The 26341-nt window shown below is 53.2% G+C and overlaps 3 protein-coding genes across 3 annotated transcripts in view; 2 read left to right on the top strand and 1 right to left on the bottom strand.

Annotated features, from left to right (window-relative positions):
• Positions 1-4117: 4117 nt before the first annotated feature.
• On the top strand, positions 4118-6039 carry PGAM2 (phosphoglycerate mutase 2). The gene is made up of 3 exons (XM_075557494.1): positions 4118-4596; positions 4676-4856; positions 5873-6039. Exons 1-3 carry the CDS (start codon positions 4183-4185, stop codon positions 6037-6039), a joined length of 762 nt encoding a protein of 253 aa, XP_075413609.1. The 5' UTR covers positions 4118-4182.
• A 782-nt stretch (positions 6040-6821) lies between these two features.
• Positions 6822-20865, bottom strand: DBNL (drebrin like). Its single transcript, XM_075558084.1, has 13 exons — positions 20686-20865; positions 16239-16294; positions 12981-13093; positions 12262-12336; positions 11378-11524; positions 10640-10717; positions 10256-10407; positions 9955-10000; positions 9501-9594; positions 8793-8888; positions 8559-8668; positions 8077-8176; positions 6822-7593 (listed from the first exon to the last, which is right to left on the bottom strand). Exons 1-13 carry the CDS (start codon positions 20766-20768, stop codon positions 7454-7456), a joined length of 1290 nt encoding a protein of 429 aa, XP_075414199.1. The 5' UTR covers positions 20769-20865; the 3' UTR covers positions 6822-7453.
• Positions 20866-20938: 73 nt separating this feature from the next.
• The window catches only part of URGCP (upregulator of cell proliferation), a 74440-nt gene continuing 69037 nt past the window's right edge, over positions 20939-26341 (top strand). Inside the window, exon 1 of the mRNA XM_075558082.1 lies at positions 20939-21151. The gene's annotated coding sequence lies outside the window, so the exon portion shown is untranslated. The remainder of the gene's footprint in view (positions 21152-26341) is intronic.

Here is a 26341-nt window from a genome sequence, read left to right as displayed (position 1 = left end):
CCCTATGCCAGCATGAGAGAGCCACAGAGCCAGAGCAGGTTACCCATACTCCCTCCTAATAGAGCATGGAATCTCTCAGAGGGGACTGAGACATGTTAGGAAAGAGGCTGGGTTCTTCCACCCCCATTCTTTTAAAGTCAGATGACCTTGAGGAATGTCCCCAGGCCACCACAGATGGGCACACTCACAGCCTGCATCCAGTTAATCTGTAAATTTGTGGCCCATCACAGTAGTATCAGAGATCAGTCCCAATTTCCTTTCTCCACTGTCTGAGTTCCACTCCCCTACTCTGAAAAATTCAATATTTGGCAGCTACGATGGGCTTATTAACAACCTGTGATATGCAGATGACAACCCTGCTAGCTGAGTGAGGTGGATCTAAGCAAGACCAAGGTCTCTAGCCTTGAGCATGGATTACAACGCAGTGTAAAGAAAACTAAAATCTTTACAACTGGATCAATATACAACATCACGCTAAGTGGAGAAAAGATTGAAGTCAAAGCTTTCATCTTGCATTCAGCAAATCTGCCCCATAAGACCTCTTTAAAGTGTTGAAGAACAAAGGTGTCACTTTGAAGACTAGAGTACACCTGACCCCAGCCATGGTCTTTTCAATCACCTCACATGCATGTGCAAGCTAGACAATGAATGAAGACTGCAGAAGAATGGATGCATTTGGATTACGGCGCTGGCGAAAGATCCGTCTTAGAAGCACAGCCCGCAATGCTCCTTGGAAGTGAGGATAGCGAGGTCCCATCTCATGTGCGTTGGGCATGTTATCAGGAGAGACCAGTCTGTTGAAGGCCATTAAGACAGCCTTGAAACGGCTGAGAAGTCTCATGACCTATGTGTCAGTGTTTGCTGATTTCTTCTGTGACTTGTTTTGAACAGACTGTCAAGAACAAGAAATTATGCAAGGTCTGGGAAAATAGGTTGTTTAATTTTCTCAAGGATGCCTGGCTTGGAAGAAGATAGAGTTGCTATGTGTATCAAATGTGCGTGCTTAACAATGAGATAATTAACCCCGGGTTGTCTCTGCATGGATAAAAGGAGTGTGTAAAATAAACCCGGGGCTTCAGTATTCACTGTTGGCCTCCCAATACTTTCTCTCTTTTTATCCTTAATCCTCACTCCCCTTTCAGGACTGTTTGATTCGTTGGCTGGCTCCAACACCAGTCCCTGCAAAGGAGAAGGTCACTGCAAAAGAGGAAGACCTTCACTGAGCTAGGACTGGCACAGTAGCTGCAACCACTGGTGCAAACATAGCATCAATTGTGAAGAGGGTGTAGGACCGGGCAGTGTTTCTTGCTGTTGTAGGATCACCCTGGGTTGGAACCAACTCGACACCGCCTAACGACAGAAAGGTCACAGGGGCAGGAGCAACCAGACACCTGTGACCTGGGGTTGAACTTACGCACAAGCAGCACCTGGGGAGGGGACCCAAGCCTGAGGAACCTGCTGTCCAGTGCATGCACACCATCCAATTTACAGCCTCTGAACACCGGCCGCTGGCACGCTGAATTACCATAATCCCACCCATGTGGATTTCGGGAATTCCCTATCTCCCTTCATTAACCAACATCATTCAGGTCCTTCCCAGCTCATCCCTTGTTAGAGCCCCTCCTTTCCCTTGGTGCGGCGACATGGTCTGCAGTGCCTGTCTCCCCGCCCCTTTGTGGGGGCGGTCCCTCTGTCTGATCGACCTCTGATGGTAAGCTTGACTCCCTGCTTGTTATTCTCACTGGGCAGGGGCAAGCCTTCCACTGGCAGCATCCTTGGTAAGGAACTGGTCTGCCTCATGACTGTGATTTCTTTGGGTGTTCACGTTCTAATAATTGGTTGCATGGTCATGAACCCTTTGGACACCATCATGCCCTCAGGCTGATGGTCCCATTCATCTGGGTGATTTCTCTTTACATGTCCTACTTAAGGCTTAATAAAGGAGCCTCTCTAAAAGATAGTTTAATTTAGTCTTTTTCTCTCTTGAACAGAGGCAGGGAACATCTGGCCCACCGGCTGTGCAAGACCCTCAAAATCATTATCAGCTAACATCACATGCTTACCAAAGAGAAGCGGTTCCAAGCATCACATTGGAGGTGATTTAATGAAATGTTTGACCAAATATAGCAGACTAATTTTTGAGTTGATTTTGTTGTTGGCCAGTGACGTAGTTAAATGTGCCAATCTGGCTGATAAAACACATGAGGGGTTAATGGAAGGGCGGAGAGATAAATGACTCAGTGAGCCTCGCCTTTCCAGTTCTCCAGTCTCTTGCTTTGTGATGGTCGCACCAGGGTGCAGCTGCCTTAGCCAGTTCCCTGATTCAGCTGGCAAGGGTGACTTCCAGCAAGACATCCCTGAGAAGCCGCATGGACCTACCCCGATGCAGCCCTTGGTGCTGGAGCAGCCGTGTGGTGACCCCTGCCAGGGCTGAGATGCTTACACATTCACTGACTCGGCTTTCCTCCTGCAGTCGGCATCATAGTGTGTGTTTTGTGAGATGGAGGAGGACTTTGTGGATTGGTGTCGGACATAAGGGTTTATGTAGGACGTGTGGGCTTGGGCAGCGCTGGGTTGGGATGTTTTCTTGATGTGCACTTACCCTTTATATAAAGCTCTCTCTCATACATGCGTTTCTGTGGATTTGTTTCTCTGAAGTACCTAGACTGACACAGCCACTTTTACAGAGGAAAACGATGGCAAGATTTCTTTCTCGCCTCCAGCTCTGGCACACTTCTCCGTCGGCACCCCCTGGGTCAACAATGGCCATGTGTGCACTCTGTAGGCCTTGCTGCGCCAGGCCCAATTCCACATTACGGCCACTGCAGTGACGGACACTGGATTGGCCAACGTGGCGCAGTACTCGATTTTGAATTTCCTCTAGGCCAGGCAGTCGTTGGCCATGATGTTTTACTTTGCCCTGCCCAACCATCTTTAGCATCTGCCCCTCATTTATTTTCCACATTTCATAATGAGTTGGAGGCCAGACTTGATGAACTCCAGTCACTTTTTAATCTTCTCTGATGCCCCATCTTCCTGCCCTTAGGCGTGGGTGGCCCCCAACCAAGAGCGATTGCCAGGATGGCCGGGAAGGGAGAAAGGCTTACATTCATTTTGTGTGGTCTGCAAATGATGTTAGAAATATCCAATGGCCACTGGCAGAAAAAAGGTGCCCCAATCCTGTTAATATACCAACACACTCACCCACACAACATACTGCCCATATATACAATTATGCCCATCTCCCACACATATTCACATACTGTCTGCTCATGTGCACTCATTTCCATCCACACCAGTGCACACACACAGCCTGTTAGCTAACGCCCCCAAACCTACACTCACTCACACATACACAGACCCCATTCCCACAGACACTACATAACCAGGCTTGGGTCCCTTGACAGGGCCAGCTCCCTTCCTGGATGGCAGGTTTCAACCATAACCGCCTCGGAGAAAGGGGTTGGGTGGTCTGTACTTGTAGCTCTCCGGCTGCTTACATTAGAGTTGAAATCCTGCGTTCCTGTTTGCAGAAAGCTCAGGGTGACGATGAAAGTCAATCAGCAGAGTGCTCCCTTGCACTAGGGCCTCGGGCAGTGTGCACCTACCTCCACCCTCTCCAGTCAGCCCGGGAGGGCAGTCACTTAGGGGGTTGCCTGGGTGTGTCCTTGATGGAGAACATCTTTCTGGGGGTCACAGTCACTAGTCATGCTACTAATTGCACCCGGATTGTCTTGGCTGGAAGTCACCAGCAGGCCTTGTGTCCCGTTTAAGATGGAATGTGCTCCATAAGTCTTATTGGAAGTCTGGGGTCTCTTTTGCACCCTGGCACACCCTCTTGGCTAGTTTGACAGGAGCTGGACTCCTGGCTACACAGGCAGGCTCTGCCCTTTTAGGCTGCAGCCCTGCTTGCGTTCCACGGGAGCCGGCTGACTTTGGACTTGTACTGGAGTTGGGGGCGGGGTGGAGGGGAGCTAGTAGCTGAAAGGTCTATTTTAGTGTCAGCTCCTTCACTTAGCCCTCCCCTGCAACCCTATCACTGGCCACCTGCTGCCGCCAGTCCTCCTTTGGAATGCTGGCAGTTGCGGGGGAAGGGAAGCCGGGGCAGACTGTTATAAAAGCTAGGGGTGCTGGAGCCCACAGCCGCAGGCTCCCATCTGGGGTCCCAAACGCTCTGCAGCCATGTCCACCCACCGCCTGGTGATCGTGCGTCACGGGGAGAGCACATGGAACCAGGAGAACCGCTTCTGTGGCTGGTTCGACGCGGAGCTGAGTGAGAAGGGCTCAGAGGAGGCCAAGCGGGGAGCCCAAGCCATCAGGGATGCCAAGATGGAGTTCGACATATGCTACACCTCCGTGCTGAAGCGGGCCATCCGCACGCTCTGGACCATCCTGGATGGCACCGACCAGATGTGGCTACCTGTGGTTCGCACCTGGCGCCTCAACGAGCGGCACTACGGGGGCCTCACCGGCCTCAACAAGGCAGAGACAGCTGCCAAGCACGGTGAGGAGCAGGTGAAGATCTGGAGGCGCTCTTTTGACATCCCACCGCCCCCCATGGATGAGAAGCACCCCTACTATACCACCATCACCAAGGTGCGCTGCATAGACCTGGGCTCCTGGTGGGGGGGGTAGATGGGTGCCTGGGGTATAAAATACAGCTTTGCCACCCCAGGAACGTCGGTACGCAGGCCTCAAGTCTGGAGAGCTGCCCGCCTGTGAAAGCCTGAAGGATACCATTGCCCGGGCCCTGCCCTTCTGGAATGAGGAGATTGCCCCCCAGATCAAGGCTGGCAAGCGAGTGCTCATTGCTGCCCATGGAAACAGCCTCCGGGGCATCGTTAAGCACCTGGAAGGTGAGGCCCACCTGCCCTACCCCCACACTTCCAGGTGCAGGCAGGTGGTAGGACACAGGGGCCCCTTCTGGGGTCCAAGGGTGGAGTTTTCCAGGTGTGAGTTCCAGGCAATCAATATACTGAATGTTGTTCTATAAAAAACACTCGCATACTTCTGATCCAAGCCAGGGCAGCCCTGGGCCTAGGCCAATGTCAATTATAAGTGGGTGGGGTGGGAGGGCTTAGGAGGCAGTTCTCTTAACAGACAGGTTTGACTGTGGCAGAGGTTGGGGGGTGGGGGGGGGAGGCAGGGCTGCTCCCCGAGCAAGGTCCCTGAATCCACATTTTGAAGTTACTAGTATGGTCTAAATTAGCATCCTAATGACCTTCCAGTTTGCTGACAGCCTTTTCAGGGTAAGGCCACCTCTAGGGGAACATGTTGGGGTGGGGACTGGTCAGACCTGCCTAGGGAGGCACCCGCACTGGCACCAACCAGGACTGCTGTCCCGGGCTCAAGATGTCTCCTTGTAGCTAACACCACACCTCAGGGGTAGGAGATACTCCTTTCCTGTCACCTTCCCTTCAGGACTTCTCACAGCCCCCCAAGTTTAGGCCTGAGTTCCAGGTGAGGGTCCTGGATCTCTCCCACTACCTTATTCTCCTTGACTCTCTGTGGTTATCCTAGGTAACCAGGACTACCCTCAAGGCTGGGTGCGGTTGGCTTCCTGAAGGGCCCCACATTCAGTGGCCTCCCTCCCACCTGTCTCCCGCTCCGCTGCTCAGGCAATCTGGACACTTGTTGGCCAAGTAGCAGTCAGGGCAGCACCTCCTGAGTAGAGCATTACTCTGTGGTCCAGTTAACACGTTTGACCTTGAAGGCATCCTTGTAGCCTTCCTATGGAGGTGGTGGTGGTGTGGTGTGGGTGTGTGGTTCTGCCGCTGCTGTGAAAGGTCACAGAGCTTATGTTCCCACACAAACACAATGGGGCACACATTGAAGGGCCAAAGGAAGCTAAGTCACTTGTCTCTGGCCCCAGGAATGTCGGACCAGGCCATCATGGAGCTGAACCTGCCCACGGGCATCCCCATCGTGTATGAGCTGGACGCGGGGCTGAAGCCCACCAAGCCAATGCAGTTCCTGGGGGACGAGGAGACGGTGCGGAAAGCCATGGAAGCCGTGGCAGCCCAGGGCAAGGCTAAGTGAGCAGTGGGCTCTGGGCAATAAAAGTGACTCCCTGCACACTGGTCTCTGGGTCTGGCTGCCTGCTACCCACCTAACCACCCCCACCACAGGCATGGGGATCCCACCAACCAGGGGTGTAGGGACTTCCTAAGCCTGGCTCACCAAGGAACCTGCCCATCGCAGCAGCTAACAGCCTATCTGCTCAGGAATCTCTAACACCCCCTTCAGAGATGTGTACCTTTAAACTCTAGGAATTAGGAGTGGGGTCCTTTAAAGCCAGTCCAGACCATGGGTTATGAAAGTACTGTGGACCCCAGCCACCACAATACCTGATTCTCAGGCGAGTATAGGTTAGGTAGGGCAGGTCCAGATACACTTGAGGTCATCCTGTCCCTCAGAGCGAGCATTACCCTAGGCTTTGTCATGGGGCTGGGCATTCCCACAGGAGAATGAGCCATTATGAAGAGGGCTGTGTGCACAGGGACCAAGAAGGGAGGGTGTGCCCGTCCCATGCAGCCAGTTCAGTCAGTCCTCTGGGGAGGCAGCTTACAGCCTCTCCCTTAGCTCATCCCTAAGCCACCTGGGTGCTAATCAGTGGTAGGGGGCTAAGCATGCCTTTATGTACCCCATGCTTGCACCCATGGCCAAAAAAACACACCACAGCACCCCAGGAAGGGTGTGTCTCCCTGTGACAGGAGGGGGATGGAGGCGGGCCAAGGCCTGTTCAGACAACACTGTCAGCGCTGAGCCCCAGAGCAGATTCTCCCCAGCAGAGGAGCCGACACAGAACACAGGAGGCAGGAGCAGGTGTGCGCCATGGTCATGTTATGGTCCTAAAGCAAGAGCTTGGGTGATGCGGCTAGAGTTGATTTCGGAGGGACACATAGCTCAGACAGGGAAGGCTGGTCCCACGGAGGGATGAGCTCTAGCTGCGGGGTTTTGAGACCTCCTTCGAGGGCCCTCCCCACCCCTCATTCACACTCACAACCCGGGGTCAGTGAAGCAGCTCTGGAGACCCCCCTGCCTGCCTGCCTGCCCTCGAGGTTGTCTTTGGTGGTAAAACTGTGCTAGGCAAACTGCACCTGAAGGCCACCCTGAGCACTGCAGCCACCACCCTTGAAAGCAAGAGGAAGGAAAAGGGCACTGCCACGACGAGCTCTGCACACGGGCAGGCAGCAACCTGGGGCGCGGGGGCAGCCTCCAGTGGCCCGCCCGAGCACTCGTCAGCAGAGGTCACCAGGAGCTGACCACAGGCAGGGCTTAAAGTCCAGATGAAAGTGCATTTTAGAATCACCAGGTTATTGCTGCATGTATGGGTTCCAAGACCTCCGCCTCATCCAGAGGGGCCTGACATGTATGGAATGACACGTAGCACTCATGTCACCTCCTCCGGCAACCAGCAGGGCGGGACGGGGGCCTGGGCACAGCTTGCCTCTCATTCGATGAGCTCCACGTAGTTGGCAGGAAACATGCCGAAGTGGCCATCTGGCCCAAAGCCGCGCCACCAGCCCTCATCAATCACCTCGATGCCTGTGATGAGGTTCTCAGGGTCAAAGGAGATCTCGGTGTTGTCCGCTGCAAGGAAACGACAAACAGATGTGCTGCACCAGGCCTCTGGCCTGTGGCGGCCTCTCTCCTGCTGCCAGCACCAGGTGTCGCCTCAGCTCTTCACCCTCTCTGAAACTGCTCCCCTGCCAGCAGGTTCGCGAGGGTCCGTACAAAAGGCGGAATATAGCCCTGCCTCAAGCCCTCCTGTTCCCGGGCCTCACCATCTCCAGAGGGCTCGGCCAGGGCTGGCCTGGGAAAGCAGACTCCACATCAGGCCCACGCCTCTGGCCCTATGACAGGACAAGGGCCACTGCAACTCCGCCCACTGGAGCCTGTGGGGGCTTGCTTGTGTAGGACGGAGGTTCTCTGAGCAGTACCGGGGGGCTGACTGGGGCCGGCTCCCTACATCAGCCCTCTTTCCCTGCCCCCCTGAGTTAATGCTGAGCCCCGAGGGAGCCCTGACCTCTACCTGTCACCCCTGGTCTGAACAGGTGGGTCCCAATAGCATACCTGCCTGGTAGTCGTACAAGGCCCGGGCACAAAGCCCCTTCCCCGGCAGCCCTGGTTCCTGCTTGTAATGGATGCTCTGCTCAGAATCAGCATCGTCTTGCTGTGCGTGTCCGAGAACGTGGCGAGGAAGAAAAGCAGAACCATTAATACCCCAAACCCAGGCCTGTCCCTGGCAGAGTGAGGGCAGGGAAGAAGGCACAACGCCAGAGCACGGGCAGCTTGGCAGAGCTTGGGAGCTGCTGGGGGCCAGACCCGGCAGCACAGAGGCCACCCGAGGCACAAGGGCCAGAGAACCGCTTGCAAGGACAGCCATGGCTCCCTCCCCAACTCACATTCTCCCATACAGTGAAGTCTGCCCAGACAACCGTACTAGAGATTTGTTTCAGAAGAGAAATGAGAGAATCTATCACATGCAGAAATGCCAGGCGTCCTGTGGTCAGTGTGGCCGAGGACCTTCCCCCAACCTCCCGCAGAAAACCAACCAGTGGGGCCTCCTCGTAGAGGCTCTCTTGCTCTGGGGGCTCCTCGCATTCGGCCTCCTCTTCCACGTGCACTGGAGACTGAGAGGCACAGGGCACCGGATCCTTGAAATCTGAACCCAAGGGGACAGCTTGCTCAGACTTGACCCACGTTCCTTCCCCACTTGGGAGGCATTTGGAAGGAGTTCCTCTCCCCTGCCCACCCCGCGCCAGGGGCTCCGGAACGCAAGGCCTTGCCTGTCCTGGATTTCAAGGAGGCGGGAATGGGCTCCCTGGTGAGGGGGGTCTCTGGTTGGCTGAGCTGTTTCTGTAGGAAGGGGCTCTTCAGTTTGCCTGCAAACCAACATGTAAACTTAATACACGCAGAAGCAGGCAGCTTGGAAAGGGAGACGGAGAGAACACCCGAGGGCCCAAAGCCTAACTCAGCATGCAATACGGTGGGTGTGCGGGCCAGTCCCAGGCAGGCGCCAGCTGCGAGCATAGCCAGTGTGCGGGTAACGAGCATAACGAGCAATCCGCGCAGACCCACAGCGTCCAACCCCAGCTGGGCCAGGGGTCTACAGCGCCCTCGGCCTGCCTAGCCCACGGAAACTCAGAAGCCAACAGGGGAGGGGTCACTGGTAGTTCCATCTGTTGGCCAGTAGCAGCAGCCCTGTGTCCTCTGTGGCCCTGGTGGCGACTGATACAGGACAGCTGCCCCTCTGACCAGGGTCAGGGATTGAAGGGGCCCAGGCTGGGGACGTCACACGGCCGGTACTCTCCAGCTCTCAGGAGAAGACTGAGGCCAGCCCAGCATCCAATGTCTCCTGTGGACTCCGGGGCCCAGGCTTACCTCCCAACTCCCAACCAGCTCTCGCCTTGCCCTGCTCACATCGAGCTCAACTTAGGTTCTGATCCTCCCACCCGCTTGGTGCCTGGCCTAGTGGTGAGGCTCAGTAGTCTTACCTGGCTGAAGGCTGGGGCTGGAAGTGGTAGACATAGCCCTCTCCTTCTCTTTGAAGATGTCCCGCGGGTGCCTGTGCTGCTGACAGTAAGACTCCTAGGATTGGCACGGGGGAGAGCAGGGCATGATCAGACACGGGATTCAGGGCCTGGGAAGCATCTCCACTCCAACAACCTCTCCAAGAGGACTTCTATGACGTGGCTGAGGTCAAGATCAGACACTGCCACTCTCAGACCCTCAGGTTCAGATCTGCTCAAGCCAATTCCAGTACCAACCCTAACTGCCCAGCTCTATAAAGTGCTTGGTTGGGAAAAAGGTGGTGTGACTGTCACTGCAGGTGGCCTCTACCAGGTCTTGGGACGAGGCCTCCATGGAGACCAGGAGCTTCCACGTCTGCCACAGGGACTTGGGGTGCAGCCAGTGCTCAGTAGCCACACAGAAACAGCAGCATCTTACCTGGTCTCCCCTCATCTCAGAAATTACTTCTTGATGTTCAGGCTTCCTGTTGGGAAGGACAGTGAAGAGTTGACTTGGGCCTGTCTCCTCACCCATTGTGGAAGCTCAGGGCAGGTGCCGCTAGGTAAGGGACACTCTTCTCCGGGAGCTGGACCTCCACCCCCAGCTAAGGCTCAGGCTTAGAGGCAAACTGATTGGGTGGGGGACGGGACGGGACGGGACCACAGTACAGATAGGTAGGCAGGCCCTTCCTTCCAACAAGCGGCCCCTGGGTCTCCTGAAACAGCAGGGCAGGGCTCACCTCTGGAGATGGGATTCCCGCTCCTGCTCCTGATAGCGCTGTTCTCGGAGGGCAGCCTCCCGCCGCTCCCGCTCCTGGCGCTCCTGTTCCAGCCGCTGCCGCTCCTCCTCTGCCCGCTGCTTCTCCTCCAGCTTGCGGTTCTCCTCATCCTTCTGCAGGAAGAGCTCTGCTGCCACCCCCCGCTCAGTCGCACACAGCTGCCCACAACATGTCTCCAGGCAGCCAGTTTCCGCTAGCACACGGGAAATTAAAGCTAAGGCCAACACTTGCTCCATGGGCCTATTCCATACAAGCAGAAAGCGTGAAACACGGGAAGGCAGACACCCAGAACACAGCGCGTGCCAGTAACAGTTGACTCGTACGCCAGACTCCAGGCAGGCTCACCTCTGCTTTGGCCCAGAAGTTATCTTTGCCAACCCTTTTGATCTCAGACATGGCGTTGGTCTTTTGGTACACAGAGCCCTGGAGAAGAGGCAGAGCAGCGTGTTAGACTCCTAGCACCAGGAGGCTGGGGTGTGGGTGGGAGCTTGCCCCACAGGCCTCAGGATGGAGGGGGAGAGGGCGGTGAGGACAGCATGTGTGTGGGAGATTTCAGAGGGTGACACTGCGACAGCCTGTGACAGAGACCTGACACCCGCCTTAGCGGGAATGGCCCCACCTGACGAGGAACCCAAGATGCCAGGGCAGTATCCACGACATTGCTAGGGAACCAGGCTGCGTACTGGACAGAGGACAGAGGGGTGCTCAGCCTGTGTTGCTGGCCCTGCCAGGCATAGGACGACGCATCTGTGGGCTATTCCCAGTGACACTTGCAGGGCTCCTGCTTCGGCTTCAGGCTGGTCCCTGACCACTTGAAGTTCAGCCAGAGCAGCTCCTGTGTGGGGCCTGCAGACTGCTACTGTGGGCATTTATCCCTGTGGGGAGCCTCCAAGTGTCCCAAGGCCGTGCCAACCACGGGAAACACTGCCTCAACCACGAGTGCTGGGCGCGTGCCGGGCATTTGCCCCGCACAGCCTCACCACATGCTGCTGGACAGCAGCCGAATGCTACATCAGGGACAGGCGCCACACACTCCCAGGTGTCTCTGGGACTCAAAGCCGGGGCGCGGGGGGTGGAACTGACCACAGGGGCTTGGGGCCCTGCATCCTGGAAGCGGCTACTCTCTCTGTGGAAGTTGTAGTTTGCCCCTGAAGCCTTGGCCACCTTCTGCATAATGGACTCCGGCTCCACGTCCTCCTCAGCCCGGGCGTTGATGGTGACATGTGCTCCCTAAGGGGGAGTGGACACAGATGTGAGGAAAGGTGCCCGACCCCAAAGCAGGCAGACCCCGTGTGCGGCCCCCGCCCACAGAGCTGCCCGCTGCCTCTCTTCTCAGGGGCTCCAGTGTGAGCGTGCTCCTCTTTCTGCTCTGGCCACAGGGAGGGCACCCCGCCTCCTCCCAGAGCCCCGCACAAAATGCCTTTCAGGGGCACTGTGGAACAAGCACATGTTCTACACACACACACACACACACACACACACACACACACACACACACACAGCCCGGGCTTGCGCCTTGCTCCTCTGAGTGCCCCCCAGTCCCCACACGAAGCCGGAAAAGCCCAGCATGCCTTGCCTACTGCCAGCAAAAGCAAACAGTCCCCGGACAAGTGACCCACCAATGCTTTTCAGACAAATGTGCTCAATTAAGAATGGAGGCAGTGTGGCCGACAGGTGTGCAGGGAAGCTCGACGAGAATGCCCACATGGTAACCATGTGACAGGGTGGTGCGCGTGGGCAGCTGCCTCGTGCAAACCCCCACCTACACCCTGCCCAGTGGTTCTAGAGTAGCAGACCGGGTGCTCCAGGCTCAGCATGGCCTTGCTGCAGTCAAAGGACAGGGGCATGTCCTTCACCCTTGCTCACTCGGGCCAGAACCTGGTCACCCACGGGCTGCTGGCCCTGAAGGGCAGCCTCTGACGCACTCCACCGAGGTGCCACTCCTGCCTGCCCGCGGCTCAGCTCACCTTCAGGAAGCTGGCCATGGCGCTGACGTGGTTCGCGCATGCTCCCTTCCGCACGTCATTCACGCCCTCACCAGTCTGCAACACAAGGATGCCCAGCACGACCTGTAGTTCGCAGTTGTGACTTCTGCCCAAGACCACCACCTCCCATGGGTGTTGACAGCGTCTGCTTGTGCCAGAGAACTGGGACGGCCACACCAGAATGCCCGGCACCACAGCTGGGTCTGCTTTCCACGGAGGGGAGGGCTCCTCTGAATTGCTGTCTCCACTCTGGGGCTCGGCCCTGTTCCAGCACGCCTCCCTCCCCCACCCCCAGAACTCATGGCCTGCAGAAGATCCCCAGAGGCTCTCAGCACTTCGTTGGGGTCCTCTGCTCCGTAGATGAACCTTCCCGAAGGGAGGTGAGGGAACAGTATTCTGGAATTATTTTTGCCCCATTCACGGGAAGTAATTCTAGGCTTGGAGTGTGAATTCTGTGCTAGCTCATTTATTGTTCAGGTCTGCTAGTACATCAGCATCAAGCTGTCCTGTCAACATCTGACGGAACCCCATCTACCCTGAAAGTGCAGTCCTCCTTGAGTGCCACCCCGCAGGCACACGAGGGAAGAGCAAGTGGAACACTCCCCGCCCTCACTAGCACTTTCCTCGGAACACCGCTTTCTTCTGGGAGACAAATGGAGAACAAGGGCAGGGATGTGTCTCGTTCCCTTAGTTCCACCTACCCAGTTGATGAGGACAAACTTGGGCAAGCCGGAGTTGGGGTCCTTTACCCTGCAGAAGGCATACATCACCTTCCCGCTGTTTAGCTCCTCCACCAACTCCTCCAGGCCCCCCTCTGTAGCAGAGGCACAAGAAGAGGGTCAGAGGCAGTCCCGCCCACCCCCATTTCAGAACAGAAGCCAAGCCTTAACCAGAGTTTCGTACTCCGCCCACCCCCACCCCCCACATCAGTGGCACCTGCAGGGAGCCTTGGGTTGCGCCCCTCACCCCCAAATGGATTTATCAGAGCTGGCTGGGACCCAGGAGTCCTTATTTCCGACAAGCACCTCAGGCACCTCTTCTTATACACACTAGTTTAAGAACCAGTCCACTAAAGCGCCCCATGATTTCGAATATAAACAAGTATTGTTTTGTCACAAATCAGCCATTGGACTTTCAAAAGGAGGGTCTCTACTGATCCCATGAAGAGTGGTCAGAGATGTCGGCGGGAGAATGGGGGGCAGGGGCGGAGGTAGAGGGTGTTTTGGTGGCAGAACCTTCAGGAGCAGGGTGTATGCCCCACCATCTCCTACCACCCCTCACCCAGCCTTCTTTACGGCCTGTGCCTACTCCTACCCAATGCTGGTCAGGAGACTTGGCTCATGGTTCTTCACAGGCCACTGCCCCCCACAGCACTGACCGGAGAGCTGCACCCAGCACTGCTCCCAAGACTAGGTCCCCTTCCCCCACACCGTGCCGGCAGCCCGGGGGCTCTGGGCAAGGATTCCACACCACCACTCCAGGCCCTTGTCTGCCTTCTGCCTTGTCTGGGCTGGAGCAGTAGCCCCTCTCCCAGTGCTGGCACCCAGTCTTTCAGGAGAGTGTTTTGTCTGCTCCAGGTACATGACTGCCTCAACTAGACTGCCAGGCCCTGGTACAATGACTGCACTTTTCTAGCAGAGCAGCTGGGTATATGCAGAGCCCACGTTATGCCTCTACGGGGGAGGCCAGCGCTGTGTCAGAGAAGCCAGGGCTGGTCAGGCCGAGGTGGCGTCCTGGTATGAGGTGGGAAGGGCTGGAAGGGCAGGCTGGGGCAGAGCATGCCTTCGGGAGGCCAGTTTCCAAAAGTTCCTTTAGAACCCTGTTCTACCACAAAGCAAAGCAGGGAGCTGCTCCACCCTGGAAGCCAGCCCCATTAGCTCGGAGTGTTCTCTTTCAGGGAAACAGCACAGGCTCTGGCAGCTGGGGAGGGATGCTAGAGAAGGGAGGAGCAGACTGGCAACAGGATGATGAGAAACCCAAGTAGACTAGGTCCAGGAAGGAGGAGCGCCGGTGAAACACAGGGCGAGTGCTTCTGCTGCCCCTTCTGCTCCCTCCTTAGCATCATCCCCAAGGGGCAAGGCAGCTCTGCTTGGCCAGTGTTGGAGAGAGGGGCTTTGGAGACTCAGGGTCAAACTTTTGCCCCAGCTTCTAGGCTGTGACTCTGCTCCTCTGAGAGTCTGTCTGTCTGTCTATTTGTCCAGAAGACCACAGGACTGCCCCTGGTAAGTGGGAAGCAGTGCAGGACTGCTGGGTAGATCTTCCTGGGGCCTCCATCTCAGCTGTGGACAATAAACTTTGCAGAAGAGCATGGCAAACATGAGGAAAGTCCCACTGGCAACCGGCTCATCTCACCCCCACCAACTGCCTCCGTGACATCTGGGAAAGCCAGGGTGTCCCTCACGAGGGGAGCGAGGGCTGCTCTGGGGGAGCAGGAAGGGGAGGGAAGGAGAGCAGGGCAGGGGAGGAACAGTCTGCTCTAGGGCCTCACTCTGCTGTGGATTCTAACTGGTAGTCTGAGTGGGAGGCAGTCTGCACTTCCCACAGCTCGGGGACCACAGGAAGTCGCTAGAAGAGAGCTGTCATTGGCAGAATGGGAACCAGGCATTCTCTGTGGCTGCTCTGGGTCCTACACTTTGCGTATTGTTCAGGAACGTTCAAGGTTCTCCACCGGCGCTGCCAGCTCGCGAAGGCTTTCCCAGGCTCTCAACTTTGGAGATTAAGGGAAAGGTTCGGAAGGCATGCAGTCCTGGCTTCCCGCCACCACCTCCCACCAGAGGCATTCTTGGTCTGAGTCCCCCTGTGGCTCTCCCACATGCAGCACAACGTCCTCCATGGATTCTTATTCCCTTTGATCTGGGATTTGTTCTCCAACTTCAATAATTTCTGCAGAAAAAAAGACTGAGGAGCTGCTCAGCAGAGTACAAGCAGGTAGGTCTCCGGTTGGGCAGCCATAGCCATTCCTGGGCACCACATGGGAGCCACTCCTGAGCTCACTTCTTCTGCCTAGCACCTGCTCTAAGCACATGAGGATAAATAAGAAAGAAAGGAGACGAGACTTCCCTGGCTCCAAACGCCTGTGCAAACAGTTTACAACTGGCACGGCAGCACACAAAAGGGTGACATTCAAAATGCAAGGCCCCATGCCTGGCTCCACGGGGTGCCAGGCTTCACCGTTGGCCTCTAAAAGCATCCCTTGCCCAGCCATGCTCCTAAATAATGCAGCGCACACTCCCGACTTTACCAAGCCCCTCTCCCTGAGGGATCCCCCTGTCTGCACGGTGGAAGCCCAGGCCTGGCCCCAGGATCAGCTCCACACTCAGCTCTCGTGAACCTGAAGCCCATCTCTAGGTTCCCTGGTCTTCAGTGCTCCCGGAGTCAATGAGGATAGGACCACACACCCGCCACAACCCGGCTCCTAGCTGCAGCTGAGTGTTAGCACTGCAGCATGGACCTGGACAGGACTGGACAGGCTTGTCTGGTCCCACAGTCCCACGTTGGCCAAAGGTGACAAGAACGGAAAGTCTGGGACGCTTGGTGGGAGAAAGCTGTGGCTCTTAGCCCAGTTCTCACCAGGTTTCTGGTGGCCACCAGGGCTGGCTTCATACAAGGAGCCAGGGAGTGGGTGGGGTCTCTGGGTGGCCACTTTGAAATGGGGTAAGTTCAAGGTCACCATATGCACTTGACATCTTGGGCATTGAATCTCCTTCCATTTGAGGCCACAGGCCCTAACTACTAAAAGAGGCAACCACTGTCAGTGCAAGCACACCATATGCAAGTGACATTTTGGATCCTGAGTCCCCCTCCTTCCAAGACAATGGCTGAAATACCCGATGGGATGCCTAGCTGGAGGGGGTCAATGCTCTCTCTGCAGATACGCTCTCTCACACACCAGCTTCCCTCCGCTCCCGCCTCCTGATGCCCTAGAGAAGCCTTCTGCTTCCTCCCTGGGTTATACTCACCTCCGGTGCCAGCCACGCGTATGTCATTGCTGTTGCCTTCGTAAGTAAACAGAGCCCTGCAACAAAACACAGTGAGCTCTGTAACCAGCACAGGCTCCCGTCTACTGCCTGCTACACCCCACCACGTCCCGGGCCCGTGTACGGTTGGGCACCCTGCAGGTGGCGTGCTCTCATCCACGAGGCCTCCCCCCAGATTGGGCGAGGCAGACCTAAGCTACCATCTGAGCTGGGAACACCTACAGCCACTTGGCGGAGTCACAGAGCAAAACGACTTTGAGGGAAAGATGGATACAAGCGGTGTGGTGCGATGGCCACTGTGAACACATTCCTATGAGAAACACGGTAGGGGAATTCTGAAATGCTCACCTATTACCAGGTGTACACATTTGAACTGCAAAGAGACACTGTCAGTAGCCCAGAGAAGCCTGCAGGAGGCCCCAGGAAGCGCTTGCGCTCGCTTAGCAGGCTGTCCTGCTGTGGGAGAGACCAGAGAGGCTGGCGCAGCAGGTCTCACGGGGTGGGGCTCACCAGCAAGCACAAGCTGTATGTGGCCATCAAAAAGCACACGGCAGTGACTTCACATGAGGCCGCCAGCTGCCACGGTGGTGTAGGAGCCGAGGCTCCACAAGTCCGCAGAGCTTTTCCTGGCACTGCCGGCGACACATGCCCACAACTTTCTCCTGCTCACAAACACTGGGTTTTAAATCTTGTTTACTTATTCATGGGAATTCTGGAAAACATTCAGGCCAGTCAACTTCACCTCCAGATGTGCTTGCGGATACCCGAGGGATGGTCCTCAATCTGGGTCACGGTTAGTCCCCTGACCAGAACCGAGGCGACTGGAGAATGACTCCAGACAAAGCGGTCTCGAGAGGCCAGCCAGCACTAGCTGCCCAGCCTCAGCACTCCGCAGGGTGGTGGCTGACGGAGTGTAGGGCACTGATGCCCAGCAACAGTAACACCTGCCCCTGTGTATGACACCCCCTAGGGCAGCGGTTCTCAACCTGTGGGTCTCGACCCGTTTGGGGGGTTGAACGACCCTTTCACAGGAGTCACCTGATTCATAACAGTAGCAAAATGACAGTTATGAAGTAGCAACAAAAATAATTTTATGGTTGGGGGGTCACCACAACATGAGGAACTGCAATGAAGGTCGAGAACCATAACCTAGGCCAATGGAAGCCCCAAGAACAAACCAGCTTCTCATTGATTTCACCAAGGGCCCTGCCAGTGCCACCATAGAGAGCTGCCTACACCTGGGGAAAAGGGAGGGAGCCAGATGTAGGGCTGGTAGGTAGGCTGCCTGGAAAAGCCCACTGATTACAGGAGAGAAAACAGAACACACGTGGACTAGAGACGAGACCCTGGAGAAAAAAGCTGGGAGGTGGTCGGCACCTAGTGTGGCCAGAGTGCGGAACCAGGGGGGGCGGATACCTAGTCCTCCTCTCTGCAGACAGGCCATTTGAAGGCCACAGGGCAAACACTGGCAGCAGGGGCCAGAAGGAAGAAGGTGGTCTTACCAGAAGGAATCAAGCAACTAATAAGCAACGAGCTTAGCATCTCTCAATGGCCCTCCAGCTTTGTCTCCCCTCCATCCAAGCCAGCCACCTGGAGAAGAATGTCACCAGACTATGGTCCCGTTGGATCGAGTCCCACCTCTCTTTCAAATCAACAGGAATAACGTGGTGCGCTGGTCTGTGCATAGCAAGGAAGTGTGGAGCCTCCCCAAAGCACCCAAAAGGACTTTGGAAAGTTTCAGGGGAAATTCTATAATCTTTGAATTCAATTTCTCATGAAGTTTTGAAGTCTCCCCAACTTACTGGTAACGAGGCTACAGCAGAACTTCCTGGTCACAGAGCATCACTTTCTAATGAGAGTGACAAAATAGACACAAGTAAGTGTTAGGGAGCTAGCTTAGGGACAGGGGGTTGTCCCTCCCATGCCTGCAAAGGCCCCCATAGAGAAGGCTGGAAAGACATCAGGCAGCTGCTCCCGCTGGAGATGACCTCGCTGGAGATGGTCTCTGCCAGCTGCGGTAAGCTCTAGTCCTCTACTCCCTCCCCCCGTCTACTGCTCATCTGAGGGTGACTGTGCACAGTAGTGTGCACAAGGCATGGGAAAACATCCCTTTGAGTGAGGAGCACAGTCGGAAAGAACGCCTCCAACAGTGGGGTGCGTTTTGAAGGAAGTAGCTAGGAGGCAAGGACAGTCTTTCTGAGGAGGCAACCTTGGAGCAAGGACATGAAATTTGGGGCATCACCTGGGGCAATTCAGAAGGGCACTCCAGGTACAGCAGCAAGAGCAAGAGCGCTGAGGTGGAACAAGCTTGTAAGTTTGAGGAACAGAAAGTGGTCAACATGGCCACAGTGTTTACACAGGAGGGGCGGTAGGAGAGACAGGCAGGAGCTGGGCCACTCAGGGCCTGTGGGCTGGATGGAGAACCTGGGTTTTATTGAATGTGTAACAGGAAGCCACTGGGGATTTTTAAATAGGGAAGTGGCGTGATCTAAATAAGTTTCTCGCCAGTGAGTGGGGGACCTATCACACAATATTTGAATTTTAAAAGCAGTTTTACTGGCATGCACGTCACATATCCTACAATTCAATAGCTCAAGCATGAACAGGTATTTGGATAGGTTCGATGATGGCCTGGAAGTTGAGGCCCAGGTGGCTTTGGCCAATGCCACCGAGCGGTACAACCAATCGTGCTGTGGCAGGGGCACAGCAGTCTAGGAAGAAGTCATATGAGATGTGTGGTTCTAGCTGGGAGGGAGAGGAGAAAAGGCTCAGTATAGTAAGTACCCAAACAAGGGAAAGAGAGGGGTTGGGAGCAGTAAGCTCCAGAGCAGGAGTTATGGCAGACAACTCCAAGGCAAGGCAGGAACATGACAGGCCTTGAAGTGGGGATCACTGTACTGAAGCAGTAGCAGTTTGAGAGGACTAAGGATGAAAGGAAAACTGGGAGAAAGATCCATTAGGAGGCTGGAAAACTCCCAAGCCTACATAAGGCTAATCAAGAATATCTGAAGAAGCAATATCCATCGCTAGGCAGGTCTGCACAGCAACCAAGACGCCTCCAGGGGCTGAAGCCAGGTGGCCCTCACACCCATGTGAAGATGGGACACTCCGTGTAGAGATACTTTCGACGAAGTTTGGAGTCTCGGGGGCCTAAGGGAGCAGGAGCGAGGAGAGAACAGCCAGATAGCTAGAGACTCTCCTGAGAAATAACTGTGAATAGTGGTGGTTAAATTTCCTAAGCGGGACTATTAAAATAAAAAGAGGGCAGAGAAACCCTACCAGAGTAGTTAGATGATATGCTTCCCTAATTGCAATAGAAGATGCCTTCAAAACAGAAGTTGCATTGTTTGGCTCCTGGGCAGAGTTTTACATTACGTGTAGTCCAGGGCACCCCATGACAACGCAGGGCCCCAAGCCTGGCAGGACATTCATTCAGCGGGGATGCTGCAGGCCCTTCTTCAGTGAAAGAAGAGCCTGTCACTTCCTGATGCCACAACAGTACGTTTTTTGAGAGCGACTCAGATCCGGGCAACAGAGAAACAGGAAATGAGAAAGCAGCAACCCTCAGATGAGGGGAGGGGGATGCCTCAGAGGGAAGCTCAGAATATCTGACCGCAGCGGTTTCCTAGCCCACAGACCCCGGGACAGACTAAAAAAGGGTGGCCAGGGTCCTGATGAGGGTGGGCCCATCACAAATTGGTGTTCAAGGCCTGTTTCTATTCCCTGGGGCTTTAGTCCACCATCTCTCAGAACTGAAATGCTCAAAACAGGTTAGAAGACTTTAAGCGGAAGGGGGAAATGGCAGAAAATGACAGGACCCAGCTCCGAGTGCACAGCCCACGGGCTTCATTTCCGGGCTTTCAATGCTGCTTAGCAGACTAAAACATGGGGAAGATGGGACCTTTCCCCCAATAGGTAGCTAGCCTTCTGGCGTGGCTCTGGCATAGAAAGGCTGGGAGATTCCGGGGGGAAGGCTAATGTTCCCGTCCGCTTTCAAAGGTCCAGTTCTGAAAAGAAGCTGATACCGCTTTTGCCTGCCTAGGAGGGGTGTGGCGGGCTCGCTTGTCCAGCAGTTGCCCCGACTGCAGGGGAGAAGCAAACACAGCCAGGCCAAAACATCGGCACGAAAATCCGAGGAACCAGCACCCTGTGTGGAGCGAGCGGGAAGGGGCGCGCCCAGCGGACTCACCAGGGCCCTTGCAAGCGGGGGTTTAAATGGCCCACACTCGGCCGAGCAGCCGAGAAGGACGGACGGGTGGGGCAGCAGCTCCGGGGAGGCACGTAGGACACCTGGTCGCCGGCGGCGGCGCCCCTCGGGAATGGCGCCCCGCTCCGTGGAGACCCCCACCCACCCCACCGACTTGGCCCGGTGGAAACCCCTGGGCGGCCTCCCAGACTGTCCCCTCGGCGCCTTCGCCCCGGCGCTCACCAGTCCGTCGGGGACTTCTCCGCGACCACCTGCACGTAGGCCTCCTGCAGCGCGGGCCCGTTCCGGCTCAGGTTCACCGCCATGGCCGACTAGCGCCGTTCCGGTCCCGGCAGTTCCCCGCCGCCGCCGCTGCTGCTGCCGCAGCTTCCTGGACGGTCCCGCCTGCAGCGGCCGGAAGCTGGGCTCAAGTCGGCCGGAAGTCCTGCCCCTGCGGCCGGAAGCGTCGAGGGGCGCAATCGCGAGCTAAACGGAATTCCTCGGCTTCCGTGGAAAGCATCTCCGAAGGTGTGGGGACGGCGCGTTGGGCTGCTGGCTGGCTAGGTCCGCGGTTGGAAACCACCCGCCGCTCCGGGCAGAAAGACGAGGCTCTGTGCTCCCGCAAGCAGTCACGGCCACGGAGACGCAAAGGGGCGGGTCGACGCCGCCCGGCAGGCTCTCTGAGCGCGTCGGCGTCAGCTCGAGGACAGTGAGTCGCAGCCCTGGTGGCCGAGTGCTTATGCGTTAGGCTGCTAACCGAAAATTCCCGCCTTGAAACCACCGGTCGCTCTTTGGGAGAAAGAGGAGACAGTCCCTTATCCATTGCTCTCACAGAGCAATTAGCAGTTCTTGTGGCCATTCATCAGGAGCCCTGGTGGTGTAGTCTGTTTCTCATGTTGTGGTGACCACCCCCTCCCAACCATACACCTATTTTCGTTGCTACTTCTTAACTGTCATTTTGCTACTGTTACGAATCGGGCGACCCCTGTGAAAGGTTAGTTCGATCACCCACCCACCCCCAAGGGGGTCGTGACCCACAGGTTGAGAACTGCTGGTGTAGTGGGTTTGTTCTAAGTTGGGCTTCTAACCCACAAGGTCTGTAGATCGAAACCACCAGCTGCTTGGCAGGAGAAAAGTGAGGCTTTCTGCTCCAGTAACGATTTACACAAATCAGAAAGCACGGGCAGGTCTACTGAGCCCTATACCTTCACTTCCAGTCAGAATCACTTGATGGCAGTGAGTGAATTGAGTATCATAATTCATGACAATGTTCTTCCTAGAGATTCGGCGTGGACACTTGGCAGAAACTTTATCTCTGAATGAAGCATACGTATTTGTTGTTTGTCTTATTAGGTCTTATACTTGTCTTTATTGGCGATGTTTCTCTTTATGAAGGAACTTTCCTGGCGCTGTGGGTTGCTGGTTGGGTTAGCAGCAAGGTCGTTGGTCACCTTTCTTTGGTATACTCAAATACGGACCTCTTCCGATCGCTTGGCCAAATAGCTGTCTTCCAAATTCCTTGGCATAGACTAATGAGAGCTTCCAGTGCTTCACCAGCGTGTTGAAACATTTCCCTTGGTAGTCCCGCATTGTCTAGAGGCCTGTTTTTGCACTAATGTCTCCCTGCAGCTTGGACTTTGCCCTTCACGACTATCAGTTCTTGATCATGTTCTGTCTCTTGAAATGGTGGGGGGGGGGGGTTTTGTTATAGTGATTTTGTATTCTTTCCATTTTTGATACTTGTTCAATATTTTGCCTATAGAATCTCTCAATATTGCAACTTGAGGCTTGGAAGATTGTTTTCCAGTTCTTTCACATTGGTACATGCTGAGTTTGTCCTCCCCTTTTGGGTTTTTAACTCCAGGTCTCTGTACATTTTATTACAATACTTTGTCTTCTTAAGCTACCTTTTGAAATCTTCTGTTTAGCTCTTTTACTCATTTCTTCCATTTGATTTTAGCTACTCTATGCTCAAGTTAAAGTTTCAAGGTCGCTTCTTATTTGGGCTTTGTTTTTTTCTTTCTTTCCTGTCTTTTAACCGCGCTTTTGCTTGCTTTGTGTATTATGTGTTTTATGTCATCCCACAGCTCATCAGGTCTTCTGTCATTAGTGTTCAATGAGTCAGATCTATTCTTGACATGTTTTTGAAATTCAGATAAACTCAAGGTTGAACTTCAACTTGAACATACATATAAGCATTGATGGTCTGTTTGTTCAGTCAGCCCTTGGCCTCATTTTGTCAGATGGTCACCAAATTTTTCCATCATCTCCATTTGTTATCTAGGAACGTCTAATTTTACTCTCATTCTTGAAGGATAGTTTTTCTGGGTACTGTATTTTTGGTTGATACTGTATATACCCGTCTATACGCCAAGGTTTTCAGCACATTTTTAATGCAGTTTTTTGTGGTAAAATTACCATATATATACTCGTGTATAAGCCGAGTTTTTCAATGCAAAAAAATGTGCTCAAAAACTGAGGTTTGGGTTATGCAAAGGTCAGTGGTACCCCAGCAAGGTAGAACATCTTGCTGGGCGTCCCCCCACCCCCCACTGACACTGCAGGGCTTTGAATGTTTGTTTACTCACATCTAACCAATCAGAGCCGTCCTATGACGTGTATCTTTGAATAAGTCTTTTAAAGACCTTGTGCGAAGGATGTGGCATGAATGGATGTCATCTGGTCAAGCCCGACTAACAGAAGGAAGAAATCCCAGGAAGCCTGACATAGAGTTAATACCAAAGTGGGTTCAAGATGCATGAGAAGACATTCCAGAAGACATGATGTGACGTGCCTTCCGGAAACGTGGTATTAGTAATGCTATGGATGGCAGTGAAGACTGCGCTTTGTATGAAATGACAGCAGTGATGGTGATGACGGCCACTTCAGTGAATCCAGTTTTGAAGGATTTTAACTCCATTTTAGCTTGGTTGCTGATTGAGCTCAGGGAATAGTACTCTTAAGGTCATTATTGATACCTTATTGTTTTTGTTGAACCTATTTTCCACTTACTGTGCTGGTTTATTAATGTTAAATGACTTGTTCTTTTATTAAAAATAAATATTTAAATACATTACCCCACTGATGTCTCAATTTTTAGTAATTTTATTTTCATGTGTTTTGATTATTGAAACTCAACAATAACTTCCGCATTTTCCACCCTAGGCTTATACTTGGGTCAATCAGTTTTTCTGGTTTCCCAGGTAATAATTAGGTACCTCGGCTTATACTCGGGTTGGCTTATATTTGAGTATATACCGTAGATGTCTCGGCTGATATTTGGGTCGGCTTATGCTTGAGTATATATGGTAGATTTTTGTTTTCTTTCAGCACCTTAAATATATACTATTTATCTTCAAACCTTTAAGATGCTGTTCTTAAAGGTTTGAAGATAAACAAGCAGCCATCTAGCTGGGAAGCAACAAAGCCCACATGAAAGAAGCTCATCAGCCTGTGTGATCACGAGGTGTCGAAGGGATCAGGGATCAGGCATCAAAGAACAAAAAAGTCATATCATTGTGAATGAGAAGGAGTGCGGAGTGGGGACCCAAAACCCACTGCAAGTGTACATCCTCTTACAGAAGGGTCGTGGGGAGGAGACGAGCCAGTCAGGGTGCAGTATAGCAACGATGAAACATACAACTCTCCTCTAGTTCTTTATTGCTTCCTCCCCCCACTGCTAGACCAGAGGACATGCACTGGTACAGGTAGGAACTGGAAACACAGGGAATCCAGGATGGATAAACCCCTCAGGACCAATAATGAGAGTAGCGATACCAGGAGGGGAAGGGGAAGATGTGGGGAGAAAGGGGAAACCAATCACAAGGAACTATATAAAAGTGAGACAACAGAAAAGTGGGTGAAGGGAGACGTCAGACAGTGTAAGACATGACAAAATAATAATTTATAAATTGTCAAGGGTGAGGGGGAGTTTGGAGAGGGAGAGGGAAAATGAGGAGCCAATACTAAAGGCTCAAGTAGAAAGCAAATGTTTTGAGAATATTGATGGCAACAAATGTACAAATGTGCTTGACACAATGGATGTATGTATGGATTGTGATAAGAGTTGTATGAGCCCCCAATAAAATGATTTTTAAAAGGGGGGGAAAAAAGGAACATATACTATTAACCGGTCCTCTTCCAGTGTTTTAAAGAGGGGAGGGGCAGGGAGGAATCAGCATTTGACCTTATTTAGGATCTCTCACATTTGCATCTCTCACTGTTTAAGATTCTTTTGTTACCTTTTGAGAGTTTAACAATGGATCTCTGCATAGATCCTTTTGGGTTTCTACTGCTTGAGGCTCTGTGAGCTGCTTGAGTTTGTAAACTCATGCCTCTCTCAGATTGGGGAGGTTTTCTATCATTATTTATTCAGATGTTCTTGCTGCTCCTTTCTCATTTCCTTATGGAATTCTCATGATGCATCTGTTAAATCTCTTGTCCTATGAATCCATAAAACTCAGCTTTGGTGAGATGTCATTTTTTGCTGTTCTTAGCCTCAGTAGTATTAACTATCTTATCCTACAATTCACTGATTCTTCTGCCGGATCAATAAATCTGAGAGCAAGGTCTTTAATTATATTTTCATTTAGTTATTGTCCCTTTCAGTTGTAGCATGTTTTTTTAGATCCTTCTTTTGTTCTTAATTGCTTCTGTTATTTCTTTAAGTCACTCATGTTTTCCCTTAAATCTTTAATTATGTTACCGCTGATACATTATATCCATCCGGTTTTTCATTATGCAACTTCTGGATGTGCTTTCACTCTCCTGTGTTCTTTTAAATGGGCCACCGTTTATATTCGCTTAGTTTATCTTCGGATTTTTATTTTGGCTGGGACATTGGAATTGTCCCAGGTGATAACGTTCTCCGTTCTTCTCAGTGTTTGGAGTTTTTTCTTACACTGCTTACTCTGCACAAAAAAACAACATTGAAAACTTCTTAGGGTGACAGATCATTTTCTCCCTCTCGGTGACAGCTCCTCCGCTCCACGGCATGGGGGATGGTGCTTAGCAAAGCACGTCTTTTGCTGGGGCCACTTCCCTCTTTTACAGCAACTGTAGAGGATGGTGGGAGGGGCTAGGGCAGTGGAAGCAGTGCTTTTATGACCTTTTGTGGTGGTGAAGCTTACATTTTGCTGTTGATTCTTGCCTGTCTGCAGACTGGAATCAATGCAGCTTCGCACTTGCTTTCAGGACCACAACCCCTTTCTGAAATGGTTGAGTGTAGACGGGTTCTTTTCAGTGCGGGACTGTGTGTTCCTTTCTTTCCGTGCATTCATGCTTGTGTCATCCTTTTCTTTTCCTCTGTCAAGTTTGCCAGTTTGTCAGCTCTGTGCATCTTTTCAAAGAACCAACTTCTTGTCTTGTGAATTTTTCCTATTGTTTTTCTGTGCCCTTATTCATTTGTTTACTTTCTCTTGGTGATTGAAAGTCTATTTATTTTATTGCATTTGCTCTAGTTGTTGAAGAGGCTGGGTTAAGGTATTGATTTTGGTTCTATTTTTTTTCTTCCACATGTGTGATTGTTCCTGGTGATGTAGTGGTTATGAGTTGATCTGTGATCCAGTGAGGTCAGTTCAAAACCACCAGCAGCTCCTCAAGAGAAAGACTTGCTTCCTACTCTTGGGAACAGTTCAGTCTCAGAAACCCACAAGGGATCTCCATGAGTCAGCAATGACTCCATGCCAGTGAGTTTGTTTTTTGATTTGGTTTATTCCCACAAATTACCTTATGACTATTCCCTTTCCTGTGTTCAAAGGTATTAACATAATGTATTTTGGTCCTCATTTGTTTTAAGGAATCTTAAATTCCATTTCTTAGTTCATCAATTATCTAGTAGTTTTAAAACTTTGTGTTCAGTTTCCATGGTTGGTTTTTCTCCTTTGCTCTTCCTGTTATT

The sequence above is a fragment of the Tenrec ecaudatus genome, chromosome 9 (assembly GCF_050624435.1).
Source record: "Tenrec ecaudatus isolate mTenEca1 chromosome 9, mTenEca1.hap1, whole genome shotgun sequence".
Lineage (NCBI taxonomy): Eukaryota > Metazoa > Chordata > Mammalia > Afrosoricida > Tenrecidae > Tenrec > Tenrec ecaudatus.
The sequence above is the reverse complement of the archived record's forward strand: the minus strand, read 5'-3'. Positions and strand labels throughout refer to the sequence as shown.